The following is a 23,742-nucleotide window of genomic DNA, read 5'->3' on the forward strand; positions in this document are numbered from 1 at the left end:
TGAATTTGAGCAGTTCTATTTCTCCAGCCAAAGCCCCGCACTGAAGAAAATCCAAAAAACAAGACCTAGCATGTTAACTTTAGGAACTATAAAATGCCTCCAGGTATATGCGATCTGAAATTACAGGCGGGGAGTTCCCCGAGAGCATGTGAACATAGCTAATGTTGCAATTAAGCCAATGTTCTGAAGAAAAGCTGATACTTAGCACTGCTTTGTTCTGAAGACCAGAACATGAAAGGCCCTGAAGGCTTTGGAACCAACTGTGCTCTGAGATCACTAATGTCCAAAGGCTGAAATACTCCTCGGTATATATGTATCTAGTAGAGCTCCAAACCCTTCAGGAAGAATCAACCTTCATTCGTTACAAATCGCAAAATCCTATTAAACCTCAATTTCCCAATTTTGAGTTCTGTTCATAGTACTTTTTCAAAAAGGCTTCCATCAGTATCTAACAGAAAAATCTTCCAGCCTCTCAGCATTTATCCATCAGTTTGGAGAAGAGGATGTATCTTTGTAGTTTTTGTGAAAACGGCTCACCGAAGAACCAAACAAAACGAAACCTATCTGTAGCAAAGCCTGGCTTCTTAGGGAGAACAAACTGGCTATGCTGCTTCGAGAGCGGCCTGTAAGCACGAACTCGTGCACCAGCGGGATCCCGCACAGCATGTGCAGAACCACACCAGTGACAGGATTTAGAGCGATCTGCCCAGGCAGGCCTCACTCCTTCCCGTTTTGTTCTGCTACTGAACCTAATAACCTCATAAAACCGTACCTTAAAATTTCATAATTTCAGCTTATGTTTAATTACGTGGCATTCTCTTTCCCTCGTGACCGTACAAATTAGAGAGGTTTTACTATATTTAGATTGCAGTGAATAAAGTTCAAGACAAAAATCCCAGCGTTAGTAAAAACAGTATCAAATATCAGATTTTGCGTTTAAGTAAACTCAACGTGCAGGACTGGTCGGCTGTTGTGTCTACAGTTTGCTCACACCTGCTAAGATAGATCCCAGATCAATGCAGCTGGATCAGGTGCCAACTACAGATGATCATCTGTGAACAAGGTACTTAAATTAACCACTAAGTCTGAGGCAATTGTACACGTAACAGGCTGATACTAAGCAATTTAAATCTATTTTATTTCCCAGAACCTGAACTACTGTCAAGATCTATTCCGATGAAATTGATAGACTGCTTACTTCAGTCTTACAATTCCCAAGCAGCTTTCCTGATGGAAGGATTAAGGCTTGTGTCAACAGCATTTCTGTGGGACCTGAAAATCTCATATAGCTGGTTCCACTGGGATAGTTTTTATGTTGGGTCCCAAGGTAGGGAGACATTTCCCTGAATTATCCTACATTCTCAAGACTGATTACGGAACAACTGGATTCATGAGGCAGAAGTTACAGATACAGTTAACAGGTAAAAGAAAAAACAAACACAACAAAACAAAAAATCAGCTAATGTGTTGCTTTACATTGATTTTAAGAAAAAATTTCATTAGGAGGTCCATGTTTAACTTTTAAATGCAGAGTGATTGTGTAAATTAGATTTTGGCTCAAAGGACAATGTTGCAATTCAGATCAATCTCCTAGGAACAGACTGAAAATAAAGCCAATGTACAGTAAGAGAGAGATTCTGTGAAACTGGCATTTATCCATTAGCCATAGTTTCGATGATTATTTTGATTCGACGATTTACATCCAAAATCAGAAGCCATGGTTTGTCAAAGGGGTTTTCTGTGCTCGCCCTGGGTGGAAGAGGTGGCCTGAGTGATGCTTCTATTTTATAATGCCAAACACTGTAACCTCCAAGCACTGTAATAGACTATTGAAAAATCTAGATTGTTCCAGAATATCCAGTTAGTATGGACACCACAGTCACAGTGACCATAACTGAGAGAGCTCTCCCCATACTCATTCTACTATGAAGGAACTGTGACCCCTTCTTTTCCTTTCTTAGCATCTTTTTCAGGACAGAGAAAGGGGTGGGAGAGGAAACACCACACGGCCAGAGGTGCCATCAGCTGCTAGAAGTCAGATGCAGAGATGATTTTGCTTCTTGTCCTTTTCTAAGAAGTTTGGGACAAAGTGAATTGCAATGCTACTGCACAGACGATTTAGGGATCCCTCGAATGGAAGGAAGAGTAACTCCTAATTATGCAGGACAGTGATCCTATTCTAGGCCTGTGCTGAAGTCAAAGAAGTCCTCATGCTGGAAAGGTGCTACTGTGAATAGTTAGGTGGAAATACCAGGTCGGCAAAGCAGGGCAAATGGGCACGTCGCGTCAATGTGTCGGGCACAAACTCACTCACACTAAATGTCTTGATTAGTTTCTTTCCCCGAATCCCTTTTCTTCAGTCCTGCTTCTTAGCCAGGGCCCATGACAGGAACGTTTAACAGAAAAGCTGGGAAGGGTTCTATCTACCCCGCTTAAAAAATACCTTTGCTTAAAAACACTTATATATCCAGTGATTAGCAATTAAGAGGTGAAAATAATTAACTACTCAGTAGTTAAGTTCTACTAGTTATCAAAAGTCATGGCCTACTGGAACCAGCAGCACTACAAATGGAAGGCATGCTGCATTTCTTAAAGCTTCTTCTGATGCTCGATACGTCTCTTGCAGTGTTAATTGCACTTAAAACACATCTGTTTTTTTCGTTTAATCTCTGAAATTTGTTCATTTTTTTTCTTCATTTATAAAAAGAGGAAAGGGCTCAATTTATCATTTGCTCTATAGCTCTCTGAATTTGATAGAGATTCCAAGCAGATTTGTGTGATGAGTATAAGGGGAGTGGAGTACAGCTGCTTTCTGGAGCAAATGAAACTTCTCATCATGACCCTTCAGAGCTTGGACTGCAGGGGCTTCAGATACTTGTGGTAAGATTCATGGACCTGCAGGGAAGGGAGAGAGAAAAAAATCACTGACAAGCAGCTGGCGATGTAAAACAGCATACTTTTAATTGAGAAATTATCTGGACCTTATTTGGACCCTGATTTGAAAAACTAAAGGGGAAGAAAAAACGGAGTCAATTAGGGGATTTGGACATTGATTGGGTAGTTCATGAAATTATTCTTAATTTGTTTAGGTGGGAGAATGGTTCTGTGGTTACGTTTTCAAAAAACGTATCTTTTAGAGATACCTACTGAAATGTCTATGGATACAGTTATCTGGTATCTTGGATTTGTTTCAAAATAGTCCCAAGGGGAGAGGGTGGGGGGCAGGGGGGTTCAGGTGAAACACATTGGCCGTGAGTGTGTCACTGAAGTGTGACCAAGGGTCCATAGGGGTGTACATGTATTCTATTTTTTGTATATGTTTGGAAATTTTCAGTTAGTTATTAAAAAGTCACGGAAATGAAAAACCTGCATACTGTGGGAACGACCCAGTTCCTTTCTGGATCTGTTACTCAAACAAAGTGACTGTCTAAGTGGCCACAGGAGCTTCCAAAGCTTTCACACAGGTGAGTCACTCTGAGGTCTTTCCTGCCTTAATATTTTTTATTTATTTATTTTTAATGCTTATTTATTTTGAGAAAGAGAGAGTACGTGAGCTGGGGAGGGGCAGAGAGAGAGGGAAAGAATCCCAGGCAGGCTCCATTCTGACAGCAGAGAGCCCGATGTGGGGCTCAAACTCATGACCTGAGCTGAGATCAAGAGCCGGAAGCTTAACGGACTGAGCCACCCAGGCACCTCTCCTGCCTTCATATTTAAATGAGGAGTTTCAAAAGGTGAAAAAACATTGTTTTTGGTACCTCTGCTTTGTTCAGTGGGGACTTCTTGGCCCACTCAAATAAGTTTTCATACACGTTCCCATCATAACGGCCGAGCACAGAGCCGAGTGTCACATCCTGAAAGTCAAACGCATCAACCAAAGCAACAGCGTCTGGGCGAATCACAGTCAGCAGCTCCTTAATGCGCTGATTTACTTGGGTAATTTGAGACTCCGTCATGATGCCTCCCTAAGAGGGACGGAACAGGCAAACGTTTAGACATATATTCACGTATGCCGACAGATATTCACATATACGTGCACATATGCAACTGTAAAGTAGACCACGACTATTTTTCTAGCAAAGAAAAGGACAAATTCGGCAAACACTGACCTGCAGAAAGTCCCCTGCCTTTTGACTGACTCCATACAGGCAGTACAAGAGACATAAATTCTTCAAGACAGTGTGGATGGACTTATCTTGGATTTTGAGGAGTTTTTCTGAAAAGAGCTTAACTACCACATAGTGGCAATGTGCCTAGATAAAAACACACCAGAAGGAGAGAACCTTTGAAAAAGATTCAATGCACAGCAATGAGCGTTTCTGCACTAAGAAAACGGGGTGGAATTGGGTGGGGGTGAAGAATGGAGAGGGAGACAGGAAGGAGAGAGGGAGGGAGGGAGGGGGGAAGGGAGCATGACCACCGACCTCGCTTGCTCGAACAAGGTCAATGGAAGTTAGATTCCATGCTACCTCCTTGCTTTCTCTGTGAATCACTTCATTTTGAAGGTTTTTTGCAGCAATTTCTACTAATCTGTTAAGAAATGAAAGAAAACTGGAGCTTGCAGGAAATGATGAGCAGTACTCAGGCTTCCTGCTCTTCCATCGGGCCCCAGCCCCCAGAGCGCCCCCCACCAGCTGCCGATTCCAGCTCCTAAGGGTGGGCTCACCTGGCTGCGCGGAGTTTATAGGCTTCCGTTAGGCTGTCGGGGCTGTCGATGTCCACCACAGTCGGCCAGACCGCGACCTGCTGCGGCTGGATGCGCTGACTGGGCAGGTCATTCAAGTAGGACACCATACCACACATCAACTTTCCTGAGTGCACCTGGTCATAACTTTTCATCAGGAACCTACAAATCACCAGTACACATGCCTTCAGTACCTACACTCTCATGACACAGAGGCAAACTCTTGCAATGACTCTAAGCTGGATGACAGGTGTTTCCTACTCACTCGTCTGACCATGAGATAAAAACAGTGGGTCAGGATGGAAGGCAGAACCACAGATTACAGGAACAAATAGAACGTGAAGAGCAAACACGGGAACAGGAACTGATGAAGATGACGCAAGCATTCTCGACAACGGCGAAATCGCAAATCAGGTTCTCACCTAGCCGTCTGCAGCATCATGACAGTGTTCTCTCCCTCAAAGGTGCAGGTGGGGGTAAAATTGACATAAATGTTTGGAAGGCCGCTGCAGTGAGAATAGCCATGCCCGCCACAAGCCATCCGACAAGCTTCGATGGCAGCATTAGTTGTCCAGGAGGTGAAAGCCTTCATCCCGGCGGCGAGGGCATGAAGCTGGAGGGGGAAAGCACAGGCCGTCAGAACGTGGGTGATGCCAGCAGTCTGGTCCGGGATGCAGCGAGGAGCACTCTTCCTCACCTAGGTGCCAGTCACTTGCAACATCACACGGCATGCGTGCGAACAGAAGCACGATCATATCAGTGGCCTGAATTAGTGTTCCCACACTCCCTTCCAAACTGTTCTGCTTGGCAAAAAGTCACCAATTATGTTCCTTTGATTAACCAATGACCAACATAGTACAGTACTTCTGAAACTTAAAAACAAAACCCATGTATCTTCCTACGTGATCCACTTTCAATTAAAAAAAAAAAAATTCTTTTGAGAATATATGGATTCTTTACCAGAAATCCCAACAATTAGTTCTCTCTGGACATTATCCAACAGGCAAATCTCAAACGGGAGGGTGCCCACAAGCGAATGAGTAAACACATACCTCGGGCAGTTCACTCAGGTCCCCTTGGCCAATGTCCTCATTAATCCGATGGTAGGTCTCCTTCATGTACGCGCCGACAAACTGGAAGGCGTAGGCAGTAGCCAGGAGTGGGAAGAGCTTATACTGCTGGGTCTGAAAATCCAAAATCTGTGGTTCTGGTTCACTAAAGGATACAGAAGAAAAAGAAGTAAACACTCACATGGAACTTACCAGGTGCCAGATTCTAGTCTAAACACTTTGATATATTGCAGTGGCTATTATTTTCTCCATTATACAGAGGAGAAAACAAGAGGTGAAAAACCTGCCTGAGGTCACACAGCTAAAATACGTGGCAGATCCTCAATTTAAGTCTAGCTGTTTGGCTACAGAAGACCCTGTTCTCAACCGCCTTGTTGAACTGCCTAGGTCACAGAATTTTCTAGCTGTGAAGTTCATATCTAAGTCTTTGCAGGATGACTAAGGAAACTGTATCTCACAGCAACATACAAAATCAGTATCAACTTCGCAGAAGGAAGGCAATGATAAAAACATCTAACACTTAGATAGCTGAATAAACTATTTTAACCACAATTCTGGAGAAGTCTCAATGAACAGAATTAAGTATCTGATGTCTAAGCAGGTCAGCTCTTACTGATTTCTTTATTCCTTCTGTAAGAGTTAAATAAAGAAGGTTATTGGGGCGGGGGGGGGCGGTGCCTGGGTGGCTCAGTCGGTTGAGTGGACGTCCAACTTCAGCTCAGGTCATGATCTCACGGTTCGTGACTTCGAGCCCTGTGTCGGGCTCTGTGCTGATGGCTCAGAGCCTGGAGGCTGTTTCGGATTCTGTGTCTCCCTCTCTCTCTGCCCTCCCCTGCTCACACTCTGTCTCTCTGTCTCTCAAACATGAATAAATGTTAAAAAAAATTTTTTTTTAATTAAAAAAAAAGGTTATCGGGGAGTCACGTTCAAGTGAAAGGCAGCAGTAAGAACTATGGCCGGGAACACGAGAGGGAATCAAGTTTCACGCCACTTTCACCAAACCCAATTCATAGTTGTTAGTAGCAATTAAGGACTTTCAAATTGCCTTGAGTGTTCTAAACATTTCAATTGCAGAGCTCAGGTAATATTACTGTTTTTCTTAGAAGGCTAAAAATAACGTGACCACTCTCATCTTTCCACTTAAGATCCGGCACGCTGCCATCTTAGCTAATTTTGCGTAGCCAGTGAGTATTCTCTGTATCACATTTGAAAATTTTGGTATGTGAATGGGGTCAAAGGTAGGTCTTCGGCACTGATGCCACCCTTACCCTGGCTTGAGTTCAGACTGGTGCCTCACAGCGCTGTATCTGATGGCAATGGTGCAAGCCTTGGATAGAGACCGAGCGGCTTCTCCTACGAGGAAGGACCTGACAAACACCATGGTCCCGTAGGTCAGCTTGTTACTCACGGGCTTCACGTACGTGCCATCAGGCTTCACCTGGACAAAGAACACGGGACTGATGCTTCCTTCTGTTAAACCCAACTGGCAGGTGGGGCTTGTGATTCTCCAAGTTTGGTCCCCAGAATGGCAGCATCTCCTGAGAACTTGCTTGAAATACAAAATCTCAGTCCCCATCCCGATCTACTTTAAACAGCCCTCCAGGTGATTCCGACACATGCTGAATGAAGTCTGAGACCCGCCGGTTTAGCAAACTAGAATATGCTCTTCATACCCGCCAACCGCTTTTGATTTCATGGTCATTAATAAAAGAAGCACTGGGAATAAAACTCTATTATTCCCTTCTAAAAGAACAGACCCTTCTAACCCCGTGGTTATCAACAGCTGCTGAAACCCCAACGTTTGACACCTCTGCTCCTCTAAATATACCTGGGCATACTTCATCAGCATGTTTTCTCTGGGAATATGATAATTGTCCATCTTCAGGTAGCCATTATCCATCTCATCATAGCCAAATTTGGGGCCGATATCGCCAACAGTAATACCTACCACAGGAGAAAGGAAAGTCATCAGATGTTTACGCTCTGCGATTCCTGGCTGGCACTGGCCTCTTCAGCTGTGTGTTCTACTTTCTGCAGAAGGGAGTGATCTACCTCAACATCAGATGAACAGTTCTAACCTGGCAAAGGCTTATGGGTCCCAATTTCACGAATCGGTACGATGAAGGCATGTAATCCATAGCACTTGCCCTTTGTGATGAGCTGGGCAAGAACTATCGCATGATTTGAGGTCTTTCCAACTGTAACATCAGAGAGAATGAGACAGAGAAGTGAGCGCAAGCATTCTTACACTTTCAAAGGATAGAGATGAGGCAGAAAAGCCATATGTTAAACACCATAAGCCGGGAACTCTCTGGGCGTCTTATGACGGCACCATACCCAGTTTTCAGAAAGAAATCCACTTAAGCGGATAGTTATGAAAATGTACTGAATTTTGGTAAAGCAATCCTTTGTTTTACATATATGTAAAAGCTTTTATACAAGTTTTATTGAGATATTATTAACTTATCATATTTATAAGTTTAAGGTGTACAGCCTCTTGGTTTGATAGTAATCCTCCATTTTAAAAAGACTTTGCTTTCTTTTCTACTTTTTTCTCATTTGTTTACATAAAAAAATTTTTTTTCAAGATAATCATAAGACCACTATTCATTTCCTTTTTCTCTCTTACGGAACTGCTTTCCAGAACAGTGGCCACTAGCCACATGGGGCTCTTTACATTTAAATTAATTATAACCAAGCAGGGAATACTAAGTTACTTTAAATGATGACCAAGGAAACTGAGCTAACGGTAGGAATGTTGGGAAGAGGGGCGCCTGGGCGGCTCAGTTGGTTGGGCAACTGACTTCGGCTCAGGTCATGATCTCACTGTCCGTGAGTTCGAGCCCCGCATCGGGCTCTGTGCTGACAGCTCAGAGCCTGGAGCCTGCTTTGGATTCCGTGTCTCCCTCTCTCTCCCCCTTCCCTGCTCATGCTCTGTCTCTCTGTCTCTTGATAATAAATAAACGTTAAAAAAAAAAAATTAAAAAAAAAAAAAAGGAATGTTGGGAAGAAAAATTAAGAAAAGAGAGTAAGAGGCTGAACTCTCTATGTTGTAAATATAGACATATCTAGAACATGCACTGTAAGAGACTGTGAAACAGCTCAGAAGAGCTTAAGGCTGAAGAGTTCTCTCCAGACTTCAAAATGATATTCTTGGACAAGCTCTACATTCTACACACAATCTTGTAATGACTCTTTGAAACATCCAAGAAACGCTAAAAACGTCACATACGTCCACCCGGCCACCACTTGATGGAGGTCACGGTAGGGCTGTTGAGAATGAACTCCTGAGTTTCAGGGTCGTAAGTGGCTGTGGTTTCCAACCCTCGGAGATGAGTTCCTAAGGAAATAAGTTACATTCACTTCGGGTAAAATATGGGCAAAAAAAAAAACAAACACAGGGTTAAATCTCCTGCCTCCTCCTTTCAGCTCTAGAAACAGCTCAGAGAACAACAAAATCTAAAGGCAACAAAACATTTGTATATGAGCTACAAATAGCTGATAACCAAGATATGTTAATTTCCTATCTTTTTTTTTTTTTTTTTTTTTTTACAGAAAACTCTATGGGGGTGCCTGGCTGGCTCAGCTGGTGAAGCCTGTGATTCCTGATCTCAGGGTCATGAGTTCAAGCCCCACACTGGGTGTGGAGCGTACTTAACATAAAAATTAAAACAAACAAACAAACAAACAAACAAACTCTACATCTCAACATGGGGCTTGAATTCATAACCCCGTGATCAAGAGTCACGTGCTCCACTGACGGAGCCAGCCAGGCATCCCCATCATTTCCTATACTTAAACCAGACAACTCCTATTAGGTTGAAAATATGTCAAGCATGTTCTGTTTCTACACTTGAATTGATTCACCTCTATGACAGTGGATTTGTAACATGATTTAAATCAACCAGAAGAAAATGTAAAGGCATTTTAGAATCATATTTTCAGAAGATCACAGGATATGAACATAACAGGGAAGCTAAACGTCTCTTTAACACCTCTAAGCTTTAGTATGCCAGCGTCAACTCACGTATTGTGTTTACCACACCAGTTCAACATTCTGGACTTCTCTATTTACGAAGACTAAGATAACAGGTGACAGAAAGAGACTCCAGCCAAAGTTCTTGTAAATTAAGGACTTATTTCAGAGGGATGGCTAGAATAGAAAATGAGACTTAAAAAAAAACTATCATCACTATGGGGAAAAAGAGCCGGAGCTGTGACTTTTGGATTTCTAAAGGTCAAAGAAAAAGGTGTGAGCTTTCCAATACCAGGCCTTTAACTTCCACCTGGCTGGTTCATTAGCGTGACAAGGAAGAGTTCCCGGTTTCAGACGTTTATTGGAGATGGACAAGGGTTCATGCGTTAGATCCTAATATAAATGTGCCAAAATTCTTTGAAAACAGTTACGGAAAAATGTTCTAAGTGACACTCCCTCTAATAACACTACCCTGAAGCAAATGCTGAGGACCTTTTTACCAGACTGGTTTGATAACGACAGACCTCATTAAACACTTACACTTTGAAACATTTAGAAACTTCCAAGTGGAGTTACAGAAACGGCCACTTTATGAGTGATCCACAACCTTCCCAAGTGTCAATCCAGGAACCAGATACTAAGACTCATTTCACCACAGAAGGTTTTTGTTTTTTTTTAACCAAAGAAGTTTTTATAGAAAAAGAAGTAATACAGTAACAGAACAGATAGTGACAAACTGTTTGCAAATGCACAGCCGAACCAAACAGTACTCCACTTTCAGTCTTGTGAAATATGACTCAGCACCAGGAACCAAATTAGCTGTAAAATCAAGATGAAGTTGTACACACAGAAGGAGCAAGTGTGGCAAACATACATCAGACCAGTTGTTCTGAAACCTCTAAGTAGGAGAAGACAGAAGGAAATGAATAGCAAACACAGATACCAATTCAGACCAGATAACAGGGACAGCCACCATCTCCCAGACCAACGGCCTAGAAGTGCGGCTTATCTTATTTTTGAAATAACCTTTGGCCAAGCCAACTTCAGAACTTTACTGAATCAAGGCACAAAAAAAGTCAAAGTATAAAATGCTCACATTATGGTTATATAAAGCCACTCATTTCCCGGAAGGAAGTCAAAGAGCACATGTACTATTAAGCTGTGTTTCTTCTGGAATTTGTGCAAGTTCATTAAGCTATCAGTCGCAAAGGTAATGAGAGTAATAAAGAAAAAAAGATGGGTTCCGATTCCACGTGCACACAAATCCTACGTAACTCCAGTGAACTTGAAAACCCACTCAGGAAACAAATCCTTGACCTACTGAAGGGGAACCATGAAAAAGAATAATCAGCCTATCTCTGTGCTAACATAACCTTTAATTTCCACTGACCAAGGCGATGTCTACGCCAAGACTTGTATACGCGAAAAGCCTGGACTCCGCAGAAAGATCACAGTAGGTGGCGATGCCATTGCTAACCTGTGGTGGGCTCTCCCTGTTTGCTAAGCTTGCAGAGTCCCACCCAACCCAGAAGGTAGACTGAATGCACCATACCATGGCCCATCTCTGTCTGGGCATAAGTGCCAATGATCTCCAAGTTCCAGGCGGGCATGAAGAAGCGCTCCTGTTGTTCCGCGGTTGCCTGGTGAAGTAAAGTAGGCAAGAACATGCCCAAGTGAAGATCCAGAGGCTCAGGCCGCCCTCGGTGCACAAAACTTCGAAGAAATACCAAGGATGGGCATTTGAGAGAAGAGTCATCAGGTGTGAGAGAATCAGCAATGTGAACAGAGTAAAGGGAAGGAGAAAAAAAAATTCTTTTAAGTATGGGTTAGCTGGGTAGACTTTATCATGGATAGGAACACTGCCCCCTTTTGTATTACTTTCATAAACTCTTGGCAAATTCCATTTTCCTTAATTTGGCGAGAAGTTTTTTCTTAAGCTACTCAACCCTTGGATAATTAATCTGGGTTGAGGACTGGCTTCCGATTCCAAAGCCTGTGCAGTGCAGAAATAGGCGAGTCGGGCAGAGGATTCCAGCCTTGCAATTAAATCAAAGGAAATGAAAAATGTGAAGACGTGGCATGGAATGGAGAATTCAAGTTGTACAATGATTTACCCTGATGAGAAGGTGAGACCGGAGAACTTCGGTCTCTCAGGCCGACAATATGCTCCCCCAGATAAAGTTTCTCCTAGATGCATTTTCAAGAATGCTTCCAGGCTGGAGTGCTTTGTGCTGGCCCATAAAACATCCAGCACAGATCCACACCCCTCACATGAATCTGGTAATTTCATTCAGATTCGTCACAAATATCCAGCCAGGCCCTACTGAAACAATTTAATACAAAAATGGGCAGTGCTCTGCATCTGGTAATTAAGTGCAGAAATAAAAAAAGACATGCAATTTCTAGGAAAGACCATAATAATAATAATTACAAATAACAGATTCATGCATTACAGGGCGGTTAAACGTGAATTATCACTAATGATAATAAACATCTTAGGTTTAGTAATTTTGAATCCACTTAAAAAAAATGTATTTCATTTATTGTTTTTTTTTAAGTAGGCTCCACACCCAGCATGGGGCTTGAACTCATGGCACTGAGATCAAGAGTCACATGCTCTACCAACTCAGCCAGCCAAGTGCCCCCGGAATCCACTTTCTAAAGTCATTCTTTTCCATTTAAAATCTGCAGGTGCCTTAGACTTGTGTGAATTTATTTCCAATAGGAAGTAGATTGATATGCCTTTGTTCTTTTTCCACATTGCTGGCATTCTATTTAACTTCCAGCTCTAACTTCATCAACTATATACTGCTCTTATTATTCTATTAGAAATGAACTGACACAACATTTCAGTTTTAAAATTTCTCAGTTTGTTCCGAAAGTAAGGAGGGAAATAACCGGGGCACACTGCCCAGGCAAGAGCCGATCAACTGTCTTCCAATCGGGTGGCTGGGCTTTCAGCTATCCGATCACATAAAAATCAAAGAACGTGCAACCGATGTGCTCATTTTACAAAGAAATTAGATTGAGGTGAGTTAAGTGCCTTCAGATCAAGAAGATAATGGCAGAGTGAGGACAAGAATCCCACCACCTAATCACATCTTCTGATTGGGGCAGTTCTTATCCAAGTGCAATGAGGACTGAGCACAATGATGAGGACACCAGGAAACCTTGCCCAGATCAGAGCAGCCATCCTAGGAAGCAGCAAATGGAAATCCCGTAAGGTGTCAGCACTGGTGGAAAATGGGTGAAAGGTCCATGGGATCTCTCTCTGCTATTTCTGCAACTTCCTACGAATTGATCATCATTTTAAAACAAAAAGTTAAAAAAATAGTGGAAATCCTCAGATAAACACATTCATGTGATGAGAGAGAGTGCTTTCACTCACAAACAGGAATGCCACTGTCTCCAGTTTTGAAAAGGATGGTACCTAGGAAGAAAAATAAATGTACACCTAGGACGCAACAGAAGAAAACTCTTTGAACCAGGGCTGAAAACTGAGGCTTGGGACCAGCCACTTTTAGGGCTGAAAGACTACTATGCATTACTAGAACCCAGGGCAACTGCTGGTAAAGGCAGGGCCACTCTGAAGCACCCATCAGACTCCTGGGAGGGGTCTGCATCAGGGTGCCGTATAATGGAGCAACAAATACCAAGGTTACAAAAATACACTTAGTAGGGCAGGGGTAAACTATTGTAATCAGAAACTGTTTTGAGGGGCACCTGGGTGGCTCAGTGGGTTAAGCCTCAGGTCATGATCTCACAGCTCATGAGCTCAGGCCTCGCACAGGGCTCTGTGCTGACAGCTCAGAGCCTGGAGCCTACTTCAGATTCGGTGTCCCTCTCTCTGCCCCTCCCTCTCTCACTCTCTGTCTCTCCAAAATAAATAAACATTAAAAAAAAAAGAAAAAGAAAAAGAAACCGTTTTGAGACCAAAGAATGTTCTTAGGAGAAAAATGTCTCTTGTGACTAAGATAAGGACTATTCACAAGTGGATGAAATTTAGACACGTTGCAAGGAGAAAGTGACTGGATAGTTTTTGTTTTTATTTATTCATTTTTACTTAAATCAAGTATTTGTTGCATAAAGCTGGTTATGCATGATAAAGATTATATATTATTTTTAAATAATTTATTTTGAAATTATAAAGGACGAACATTTTGCTATGGTGAAGCGGTGCAGTCAATTCTTTTAAAACCATTAACACCTGGGGCGCCTGGGTGGCTCAGTCGGTTGAGCGTCCGACTTCGGCTCAGGTCATGATCTCACAGCTTGTGGGTTCGAGCTCCGCATCGGGCTCTGTGCTGACAGCTCGGAGCCTGGAGCCTGCTTTGAATTCTGTGTCTCCCTCTCTCTCTGCCCCTAACCCACTCGCATTCTGTCTCGGTCTCTCTCAAAAATAAATAAACTTAAAAAAAAAAAAAAAACATTAACACTAAAAGGCCTGCCCAGTATCTGCTACGCGATACTGGGCTGGAAAGGCTGGTAGCCAATGCTGAGGACAAATTATTAGACTGATAATATATAAGAAAGAAAGAACTCAAAATAGCATCTCCATGGACAGCATGATTATAATGCCAGGGAAGCAACAATAAAATACCATCAATAATAAGTGAACTTAGAAAAGCTGTAGGCTATAAGGAAAAAAACCCACTGCATTATTATCCATTAGGACCATTAAAGGAGATATATGAGGAAAGAGAAAAACAATTTATAAAAGCAACAAAATGTTTAAAAATGTTTAAGTAACTTAGCTCAGGATATTAAAGATTTAATTAAGAAAAAAATATCAGGGGCGCCTGGGTGGCTCAGTCAGTTAAGCGGCTAACTTCGGCTCAGGTCGTGATCTCGCTGTCCGTGAGTTCAAGCCCCGTGTCGGGCTCTGTGCTGACAGCTCAGAGCCTGGAGCCTGTTTCAGATTCTGTGTCTCCCTCTCTCTGATCCTCCCCTGTTCATGCTTTGTCTCTCTCTGTCTCAAAAATAAACGTTAAAAGGAAAAAAAAAAAAAAGAAAAAAAAAAAATATCAGCACTAATGGGATGGATAAAAGATAAATAACAGAAAAGAAATTGCTAAATCCTGGTCAAGATGTCAGTCCTTTATTATAATAAAGATAATACTTCCCAAGGAAATATAAGGATTTAATGTAACACAGATTTGAAATTCCTGTAGAATATAATTTAGATTTTGACAAATTAAGATCATAATTCTCCCAGAAGTATATAATAAGACCAAATATGTAGGTCTTAAAATGTAACAATAGCAGCCTTATCTTACTAGATTTTTAAATATCTTACAAAGCAATAATGAACCAGTGTATGACATTTATGAGAAAAATGGACAAATCAACGTAATATATTTTAAGGTTCCAGAAATAAATAGAAACTCATAAAACTCTAAGAAGAACCGGAAAGAATTAACAATGGGAAAAAAACCCCACTGTTAATAAAACATAAAATTAGTATGGGATTCATTCATCACTCTATACCATATACAAGTCAAAGCATTAAGCATCAATCAATCAAACAAACAAAAAAAACCTGTTAGAAAATAGAGAATAATTATCCAAGCTATGAGGAAAAAATTTTATACCCACTCAGAGAAGGATGCATCAAATACAGAAAGCCAAAACGTTTAACAGACGGCAATAGAAAAAAACACTGGAAGGATACTATATAACCATGTAAGATCAACACACAGATTCTACTGAATCAATACTCAGAGAAAAATCCAGTTCATACATAGGAAATGTACACAGTAAGCCAAAACATGTAATAACATCCAGGCTCACTGGCACTGGAAAATTAAAACTTCAACTCTTAGATATGAAAACAGCAAAAGCATTTAAAGTAACCACGCTGACGGGGTGTATGGAGACACAGTATGCTAGCAAGTCCCTAAATACACTATAAAAAGGTTCTGTGTTAAACTATGAAATGGAGGCTATACAATGTTCCTTTCAATACAGTAATTCACATCTGAGAAAGATATTCTGAAGGCATAACTCCAAAGGACACAGTTTTTAATAAAGAAGTTTATATCGTTATTAAAAACAATAGCGGGGAATTAGAACAGCCCAAAAACCGCGGGAGCGTGTCTCACGAGAAGTTCAACAGGGAAGAGACTCTGAAGAAAAGAGAACAGGAGACAGAGGAGTGAAAATACAAGTGGAGAAAAACTAGTGGCTTACACAATCAAGTTGACGATCTATTTCTCGAGTTTCAAAGGAAGAAAGGTGCTTTAGTTCATATTTGAGTATTAGAGATGGGAAGGTGCAGATATAGCCCATCAATATTCCAGGATGGTAACTACGTAATATATAAGCTCTATTTTCCTGAATAACAACAACAGAAAACAAAGCAAGAATTGCTGTAAAGTGGCCACAACTTGAAATGAACAAGTATCTGTCAAGACCAAACATACCACCTGCTTTGTGACCCGGAGAAATGTATGGCCAGGATGATTATCACTGGACCACGTTCCACAGACGGTCCCTTCAACACCAGAACCCCACGGAGAGGGTGCGCCCCTCAGCCCACACCTCTGCCTTTGCTTAAGGGTACAGACCCAGAGACCAAATGTGCGTCCGGTTTTGTGCACCTACACAGACAGGTGAGTATTTAGAGGAGAGAAGACAGAAAACAGGTGATCGAGACTTCGTGCAAGGGACTGAATTTTAAGATTCTTGAGGATCCTGGGATGAGCCTGAGCAATACCATCTCCTCACTTCTCCGCAGCCACCTAGAGCTGAAAGAATCCCAAACTCAACGTGACCGCCAACTCTGTGACAATACTTTAGACAATTGTCATTAACCAATCAATGTTCCAGAGGCTCAGGATTTCCTCCCTCTGCACAATTTGCTCTATTTCCAGTCTCTTTGATGTTGAAGGACTTCTTATTCTTACCCAGTCACCGGACGCAAATGAACTGACAGCCTGGTGCTCCCGGAAAAGGACAGTAGCAGACACAGCACGACAAACACCAATATGAATGAACAAGATTCCAGCAAGCAGCAAGACCCAATCTCACAACCCTGTTCTCTAAAATACAGAGATTAAGACAAAGCTCGTTCAAATACAAGAAAATATCCGAAAAATAAAGGCAGCAAAGGAAAGAAAACTAACAAATGCAAACTCACCCAGAACAACATAGGATCTCAGTCCGATTTCTGGGCTCCTCAAGCCAGTAAACTTCAAGTTCCAGTTTCTTCCTCTTTCAAAATTTAGGGCAAGTATACATTTACCTTGTAGTTTACAGAGGCAGAAAGGTTAGACCGATATACATATCAGGCCTATTTAGCCTCAGAATAATTTACATCTTTATGCCTCCTATAAATAGCACCACTGTAAGTCAAATTCCACAATGATGCATACAAAAACAAAACAAAAAAAAGGGCTCTGTACCACAAAACTATTTCAAGATTACAAAACTCTCCCTCTCTTTCTCTCCACCACCTCCCCCCACCAGGATGACTGTAAGAGTGTTACATTCCTGCCCTTAGGCAGGTTACTTTTGTGTTGGCCATCCCAGGAGCTCAAGTCCTGGGTGTCTTGGCCGGGTGTTTGTAAGACAACATCACGACAGAACCTGCAGCTCTCACGGGGATCATGATAAAGAACATCTTAAACCATTTCACAAATCAAAAAGCACCAAATCAAACACAAAAATGAAGGGTATCTCCATCCCTTCCTCTTTTCCTTATTTACATAATGGAAGCATTATGGTAACTAAGGAATGAGACTGGGCAGCTCAAATTCAAAACCCCCAAACCTGCCAATGGCCTTGTCTATGAAAACAAACCTATTTCACCTTAAGACCAAGCACAAAACTTTTTTGAGTAGGGCATTTATGAACAATTTAACCAATGACTGACAATACAAAGTTCAAAAACACGTAAAAGGAAAAGATATAATAAAAAGACTACTGTAGTCGGGGCGCCTGGGTGGCTCATTCGGTTGAGCGTAAGACTTCGGCTCAGGTCACCATCTCACAGTTCCTGAGTTCGAGCCCCCACATCCAGCTCTGTGCTGACAGCTCGGAGCCTGGAGCCTGCCTCAGATTCTGAGTCTCCCTCTCTCTCTAACCCTCCCCTGCTTGCATTCTGTCTCTCTCAAAAGTAAATAAACATTAAAAAAAAAAAAAAAAAGAAAGAAAGGAAGACTACTGTAGTCAAATGCAGAGAATCCTGAACCTTTCCCCAAACTGCCTTACAGCCCATCTAGCAGGCAATGGAAGAAAGATTAAGACACTTAAATGCTCCAACCTTCTGCCCCGCCCAGAAAATCAGCATCTTCAGCTCCATTAAAGCAGAGAGGCAACTTCCAGATGTTGCTGAGCCATTAACACTCACAAGAATTTCCAACAAAGTATCATATTTTCTCTATCTGTATAATAGACACCAACACAATTTTGCCATGTTTCAATCCTATCTTTCCAAACTGCTCAACAGTCATTAAAATGGGGTACACGTGAAGCAGGGGTAAAAAGGCTTTCAGAAGGAACAGTGGAGGATGAGAGTCCTGGGCACATTTATGGGGAAATGACCTATGAGAAAACAAGAAGCTGGATTTTATTTAAGGTTTGACATCTGAAAGACCAAATCCCAAAAGGGTAGCAGCAGGAAAAGACGAACACCAGGGGTCATTTGTCAACTTAAGTCCTGAGGTGGGTTACCCACGGACCCTCAAATGTGGACTAACCGTGGCCCATTTCCGTCTGGGCGTAGGTGCCAATTATCTCCAATCCTTTGCAGGAGAGCAGCCATTTATCTTGCTGAGCAGTGGTGCCCTGATTCAGCAAGGTGGGAATAAACATGGAGTAATTGAGGCTCACAGGTTCCACAAAATTGACCAAATGTATTCTACAGGAGAGAAAAGAAAAGGGATCTCAGCCTTACTCTAGAAACTGCATTCTACTACCCATTCTTGTCAGACAGCCATGGCCCTCAGGGACTGAGGTTAGGACAATTTGAAGCCTTCTCTCAAGAAATTAAATCAGAAGTTTACCATTTCCCCAGCAAAAAGGCCAAATCCAGTGGTATCTACTGCCTCCCCCTCAAGTCATTTCAGGGCCAGAAATCCTCTTTAATTCTACACTTCATCCAGGAAGCAAATTCTATCCATGTTTTATAGCTTAGAAACCCCTGTGTTTTTTTTTGTTTTGTTTTGTTGGTGTCATTTGTTGGTTTGATTGGTTGGATTCTTTGGAGTGTGTGTGTTTATTTTCAGATTTTACTTGTTCTGAAAATCAGAAGGAACCCCATAGGACATTTATTTGTAGGACTGTTAACAAAAGCAACCAAATAGTTTAATCTTTCCCTAGATAAATAAAGCAAACATCTAGGATAGTAAATATATACTATATCCCAGGGCCAAACCACAGATCTCTAAAAGTCTTCTGAGTTTACAGATGGGTAAGTAGGTAATGTGAGAATGTTAAACGTTTACTGCTGATGATCTTTGATAACCACTCCAGATTAAAGGAATTCCAATCATACTAAAATTCAGTCTTCAACTATTTTCTCATAAAACAGAATCTGTGGGTGCACCCGAGTGGCTTAATCGGTTGGGGATCTGACTCTTGATTTCGGCTCAGGTCACGATCTCACAGTCATGAGATTGAGGCCCTCATTGGCTCCCCGATGATGCCTGCTTGAGATCCTCTCTCCCTCTCTGTCCCTCCCCTGCTTGTGCACCTGCACGCTCTCGCAAATAAAACAAATAATAAAACAAACTGTGCAATAGTCAAAATACAATTTACATACGCCAGTCAGCTTGGTTATGCCATTAAAGATTTTACCGGGGTGTATTTTGCTCTACCTACCTACCTACCTACCTACCTACCTACCTACCTATCTATCTATGTTAAAGGACAAAACAAGTGTCACCTAACTGCTATCTATCTGTTTATCTATGTTAAAGGACAAAACAAGTGTCACCTAACTGCTATCTATCTATCTATCTATCTATCTATCTATCTATCTATGTTAAAGGACAAAACAAGTGTCACCTAACTGCTATCTATCTGTCTATCTATGTTAAAGGACAAAACAAGTGTCACCTAACTGCTATCTATCTATCTATCTATCTATCTATCTATCTATCTATGTTAAAGGACAAAACAAGTGTCACCTAACTGCTTTTCACAACTCTGCAAGGAATGAATAGGAAGCAGTGTCACCGGTTTATCTTGGTCTGTCCAATGAGGACAGCATGAATTAAAAGAAAGAGGGAGAAGGCTGTCAGTTCACTTTTGGGGATTGAATCCCAACCCCACCGCCTTTAGGTTGGAAGATCACCTTTAAGGGTGCTGTGGACAAGCTGAAACATCTAAGGAATGCCTGGATCCGAGAAACATCAACAATGCTCTTTTAACCCAGAGATTCTAGACTTTTTACACCAGTGTCAAATGTCAATTTAAACTAAATGGAGAACAAGAGGAAAAAGGAGAGGTATGAATAGAAGTGAATTGAGTTAGCTTCCCAGTAACTTGGATTAACAGGAGTTTCCTGCTGCTGGACTGTAGAGAAGCAACACCCCGCCTCACTGAAGTTGAGGGTCAAAAGCCTGAGGAGGTGGATAAATGTAGAAATTGCTCTCTCAAAGGTAAGAGCACCACCGCATTCCTTAACAATCATATTTTCCTAAAAGAGGAAACAGACTTAGGAGAGTTTCTGAGAAACAGAAGCAGTAATTTAGGTGTAAAAAGGGTGGCAAGACACTCCTATTCCCTGCAGGGAAGTGAGGCGCTGTGGGTTTATAAAATGACGATACTGACACAACATATAATTCTGGGAAACTCAGAGAGAAAAATACGTGACACAAAACAGACTGCCCAATGTTTATGTTAATAAACATAGTGAGATTCTTTCGAAGATACTCGAAAACCAACTCATGAACAAAATCCCAGTGCTTGTTTTTCAATTGTTTAATTCCTCCTGAAAATGCTTTTCAAGGAATCAGCTGTAAAACCTAAAGAGAGTAACAGATACCATGGCTGATCTTCATCAGAATTTTAAACATTCTTAAGACCATTTTAGTTTTCATAGTAAACAGGACAGTTAATAGACAAAATTACAGGAGAGTAGATTAGGAAAACAACTTTTACATTCTCCAAACAGCAAGGTTTTTACCCCGAAGACTGGAGAGCACATTTCTTTTATTGCTCGGGTTGAGACATCTCAGTATTTTACTAATATTCCATCAACTTTAAAATATTCCCATATGTGAATTTTATTTTGAGATAGGAGAAATAATTGTAAAGAAACCAGTAAATGCTCAAAATCTCCAGAAAGAGAAATATTACTGTATTTCATCAGTTCTAGCATGTAACAAGTCAGGTGTATCTCACAACTAACAGGATGTCATAGTTAACCGGCTGCATTGCTTTCTTAGCGCTACGTGAAACATGCGTGTTAGTTACAATGGATGGCAGGTTGAAACTCAATGGCATTCAGTAACTGCCAAAACTAATTTTCAATCCCCTTTTCTCGCAGAAGTTGATCTCCCTGTCCTATCCTAGAACCACTGGAAGGATATCAAAAGGTGTGTTAAATTTTGTACTCTACATTCCCTAAACAGCAAGGTCTATATCATGAAAAACGATAGACGGAACTGGCTTGTGTCCTCTGCTCTTTAACCCACATAAAGGAATTTGTTCTACTTCATTGTGACTTCACTCCACTCTGGTTACACCACTGATTATGAAATCTCCTAACCAACTCTGAAACACATAGCATCAACCATTTAAAAGCAAAATGAAACAAACCTCTTCTTTTGGGTCATTTCAAAAAAGAATAAAATCTTACTAAATTCTTAAATTTTACATAAAACCCAATTCAGGTAATTCAGACACATAACCATCTAGGAGTTACTCAATCTCAATACTCCCACAGCCATGATGAGTTACAAACTTCAAAAGTGTAAAAAGAACATTTGGAAGTGAGTAAGTACTCTGATTTGGACTACCACAAATAAACAAATCCTAACTTTATGACTAAAATGGCAAGGAGTTCTCAGGCAGTCCTAAGGGCCAGAGTAAATGATTCCATCCTCCACAATAATAACCAGGTCAGACTGAAAATAATTAGACACCGAACATATTAGAGGCAGTAGAATAAGGGAGCATTTATATTACTACATAAACGCAGAACTTGTAACATGTTCCATTCTTCTTAGCTCTTGAATATACACCACTCCCGTCACTTAATCTTTACTGATAGAAAATACTGGAATCCTTCTAAAATGTGGAAACCTAAAAAACGAAGTGCCCAGGAATAAACAAGAAGCATGATAGGCTACAAGCCAAAGAAAGGACCTTGTGCTAAGGTCATGTAATTATAGTGTTTATTTAGATAAAGGCAAAAAAAAAAAAAAAGTGCTTGTTTCTAATTAAAAAACAAAACACAGCAAAAAACAGATGGTCTGGAAAAAGTACATACTCTTTTCAGCATAAGGACCAAGGCGTTTTGAGGTCTCCTATGCCCAAGAGCCATTTAAATCACACTGCAACCAGATTCAAGAATGCTGGGTTCTTAGAATGCTTTATATTCAATTCTGAAATCTTCATCCAACCCACATTTTCCATTATTTTAAACTCAAGATCTACACTCTCATATGGAAAGACAATCTGCTATTGCTCCAAGATACTGTTTGGTCTTGCAACTAAAATTTGTCCCAGGGTGGGGGCGCCTGGGTGGCTCAGCTGTCTGACTTCTGCTCAGGTCATGATCTCGAGGTTCGTGGGTTGGAGCCCTTTTGTCCGGCTCTGTGCTGACAGCTCAGAGTCCGGAACCTGCTTCTGATTCTGTGCCTCCCTCTCTCCCTGCCCCTCCCTGCTTGCACTCTCTCTCTCTCTCTCTCTCTCTCTCTCTCTCTCAAAAATAAATAACCATTAAAAAAAATTTTTTTTAATCATTCCAAATCCTGCCTCTAAATTTAACAAGCCTCCTTCTTACAAAGAACAAAGTCATTTTGCAAGCAACTCAAATCACTCCAAGTTGAGATGTCTGAACCAAACAAATGGGTACTGATTCTTAAGAAGGGGAAAAAAAACCCCGAACCCTGCAGCATCTCCATTCATTATCGGCCTTCTACAAATGTCATCCTTTTAAAGGGCTTCCAGTACAAAAGCAGACACTGTTTTTCACACACATAACTTTAAAGTGGAGTGAAAATATGCAATCTGAGTCTTCAAACACCAAGTCCGATGGAAAAGGAAGCCACAGGCTGCGGGTTTAAATGTGAAGTTTGGGCTTGGGCACTTCATCTATGGGAAGGCATACCTACTTTTTAAACCACACGATTTCTTCAGGGTCTGCGATGCCAAATTCCCTCATCTTCTTCACCATGCTGGCGCTCTTCTTAACAGCCACCTCGTAACGCTGGCTGCGACTGAGGAAATTCAAGTCCTCATGCTGGAAGTCTGGGTCATTCAGAATCAGGTTCTCTGCAAGGGAGTTAAAGGGCATCAAGAGGAAGACAGAAATTCAGGGCTCCGTGACACCTTGAATCCCAGCAGCTTTCAGGGTGCGGGCACAGGTCCCCTCTCGGGATGGACGACATCCGTCACTCAGCCCCGGGGGGGGGCCCCAGGGAGTGGGGGTCCCGGCTCCCCTACAGCTGAGCCCCGCGCGGCTCAGGCGCTGCGGCCTACTCTCCACAGCGCCCCCCCCGCGACTCCTCATCGAGGGAATCTCGAGCCGCGCTCGGGCAAGGAGGGAGGCCTCGTCTGCCGCCCTCACCGATCTCTCGGCGGCGCCGGGTGTTCTCGGGGCTGCCGTCCAAGACGTGCGTGAGCAGCTCCGGGTTGAAGCTGGCGGCTTCCCGCTCCCTGCGAAGATCCTGGTTCATGGTGGCGACCGGCAGCGGCGGTGGCAGCAGAAGCCAAGGTGGCGGCGGCGACAGCGACGACGGGTGTCCACGGCTCCAGCGCGGGCCCGGCCCGAAGAGCCGCCCCAGGACGGCGCGAGACCCCGCCCCCGCTCGCCTCGGCCCGCCCCGGCCCGCCCCTTTTCC

The 23,742-nt window shown here is 42.1% G+C and overlaps 1 protein-coding gene across 3 annotated transcripts; it reads right to left on the minus strand.

Moving 5' to 3' along the window:
* Nucleotides 1–1,117: 1,117 nt before the first annotated feature.
* ACOX1 (acyl-CoA oxidase 1) lies at nucleotides 1,118–23,723 on the minus strand. Of its 3 annotated transcripts, none has more exons than XM_027052461.2 (14): nucleotides 23,469–23,723; nucleotides 23,014–23,173; nucleotides 11,280–11,440; nucleotides 8,984–9,091; nucleotides 7,830–7,949; nucleotides 7,580–7,695; nucleotides 7,020–7,189; nucleotides 5,734–5,896; nucleotides 5,104–5,294; nucleotides 4,664–4,843; nucleotides 4,422–4,527; nucleotides 4,107–4,250; nucleotides 3,756–3,962; nucleotides 1,118–2,895 (listed from the first exon to the last, which is right to left on the minus strand). In XM_027052461.2, exons 1-14 carry the CDS (start codon nucleotides 23,575–23,577, stop codon nucleotides 2,845–2,847), a joined length of 1,986 nt encoding a protein of 661 aa, XP_026908262.2. In that variant the 5' UTR covers nucleotides 23,578–23,723; the 3' UTR covers nucleotides 1,118–2,844. The 3 variants fall into 3 exon arrangements, with proteins under 3 accessions (XP_026908262.2, XP_026908263.2, XP_026908264.1); XM_027052462.2 differs by lacking the exon at nucleotides 11,280–11,440 and adding an exon at nucleotides 18,427–18,587; XM_027052463.2 differs by lacking the exon at nucleotides 23,469–23,723 and adding an exon at nucleotides 18,427–18,587 and having other exon boundaries at nucleotides 23,014–23,153.
* Nucleotides 23,724–23,742: the final 19 nt, after the last annotated feature.

This window comes from Acinonyx jubatus, chromosome E1, assembly GCF_027475565.1.
Source record: "Acinonyx jubatus isolate Ajub_Pintada_27869175 chromosome E1, VMU_Ajub_asm_v1.0, whole genome shotgun sequence".
In the NCBI taxonomy this organism is placed as follows: domain Eukaryota; kingdom Metazoa; phylum Chordata; class Mammalia; order Carnivora; family Felidae; genus Acinonyx; species Acinonyx jubatus.

Coding starts and splice junctions, on each gene's coding strand:
- ACOX1 (XM_027052461.2), bottom strand. CDS start 23,577: ATGAACCAGGATCTTCGCAGGGAGCGGGAAGCCGCCAGCTTCAACCCG. Junction 7,696..7,829: donor GACCCATAAGCCTTTGCCAG/GTTAGAACTGTT, acceptor CTCCTGTGGTAG/GTATTACTGTTGGCGATATC. Junction 7,190..7,579: donor TGCTGATGAAGTATGCCCAG/GTATATTTAGAG, acceptor TTCTTTGTCCAG/GTGAAGCCTGATGGCACGTA.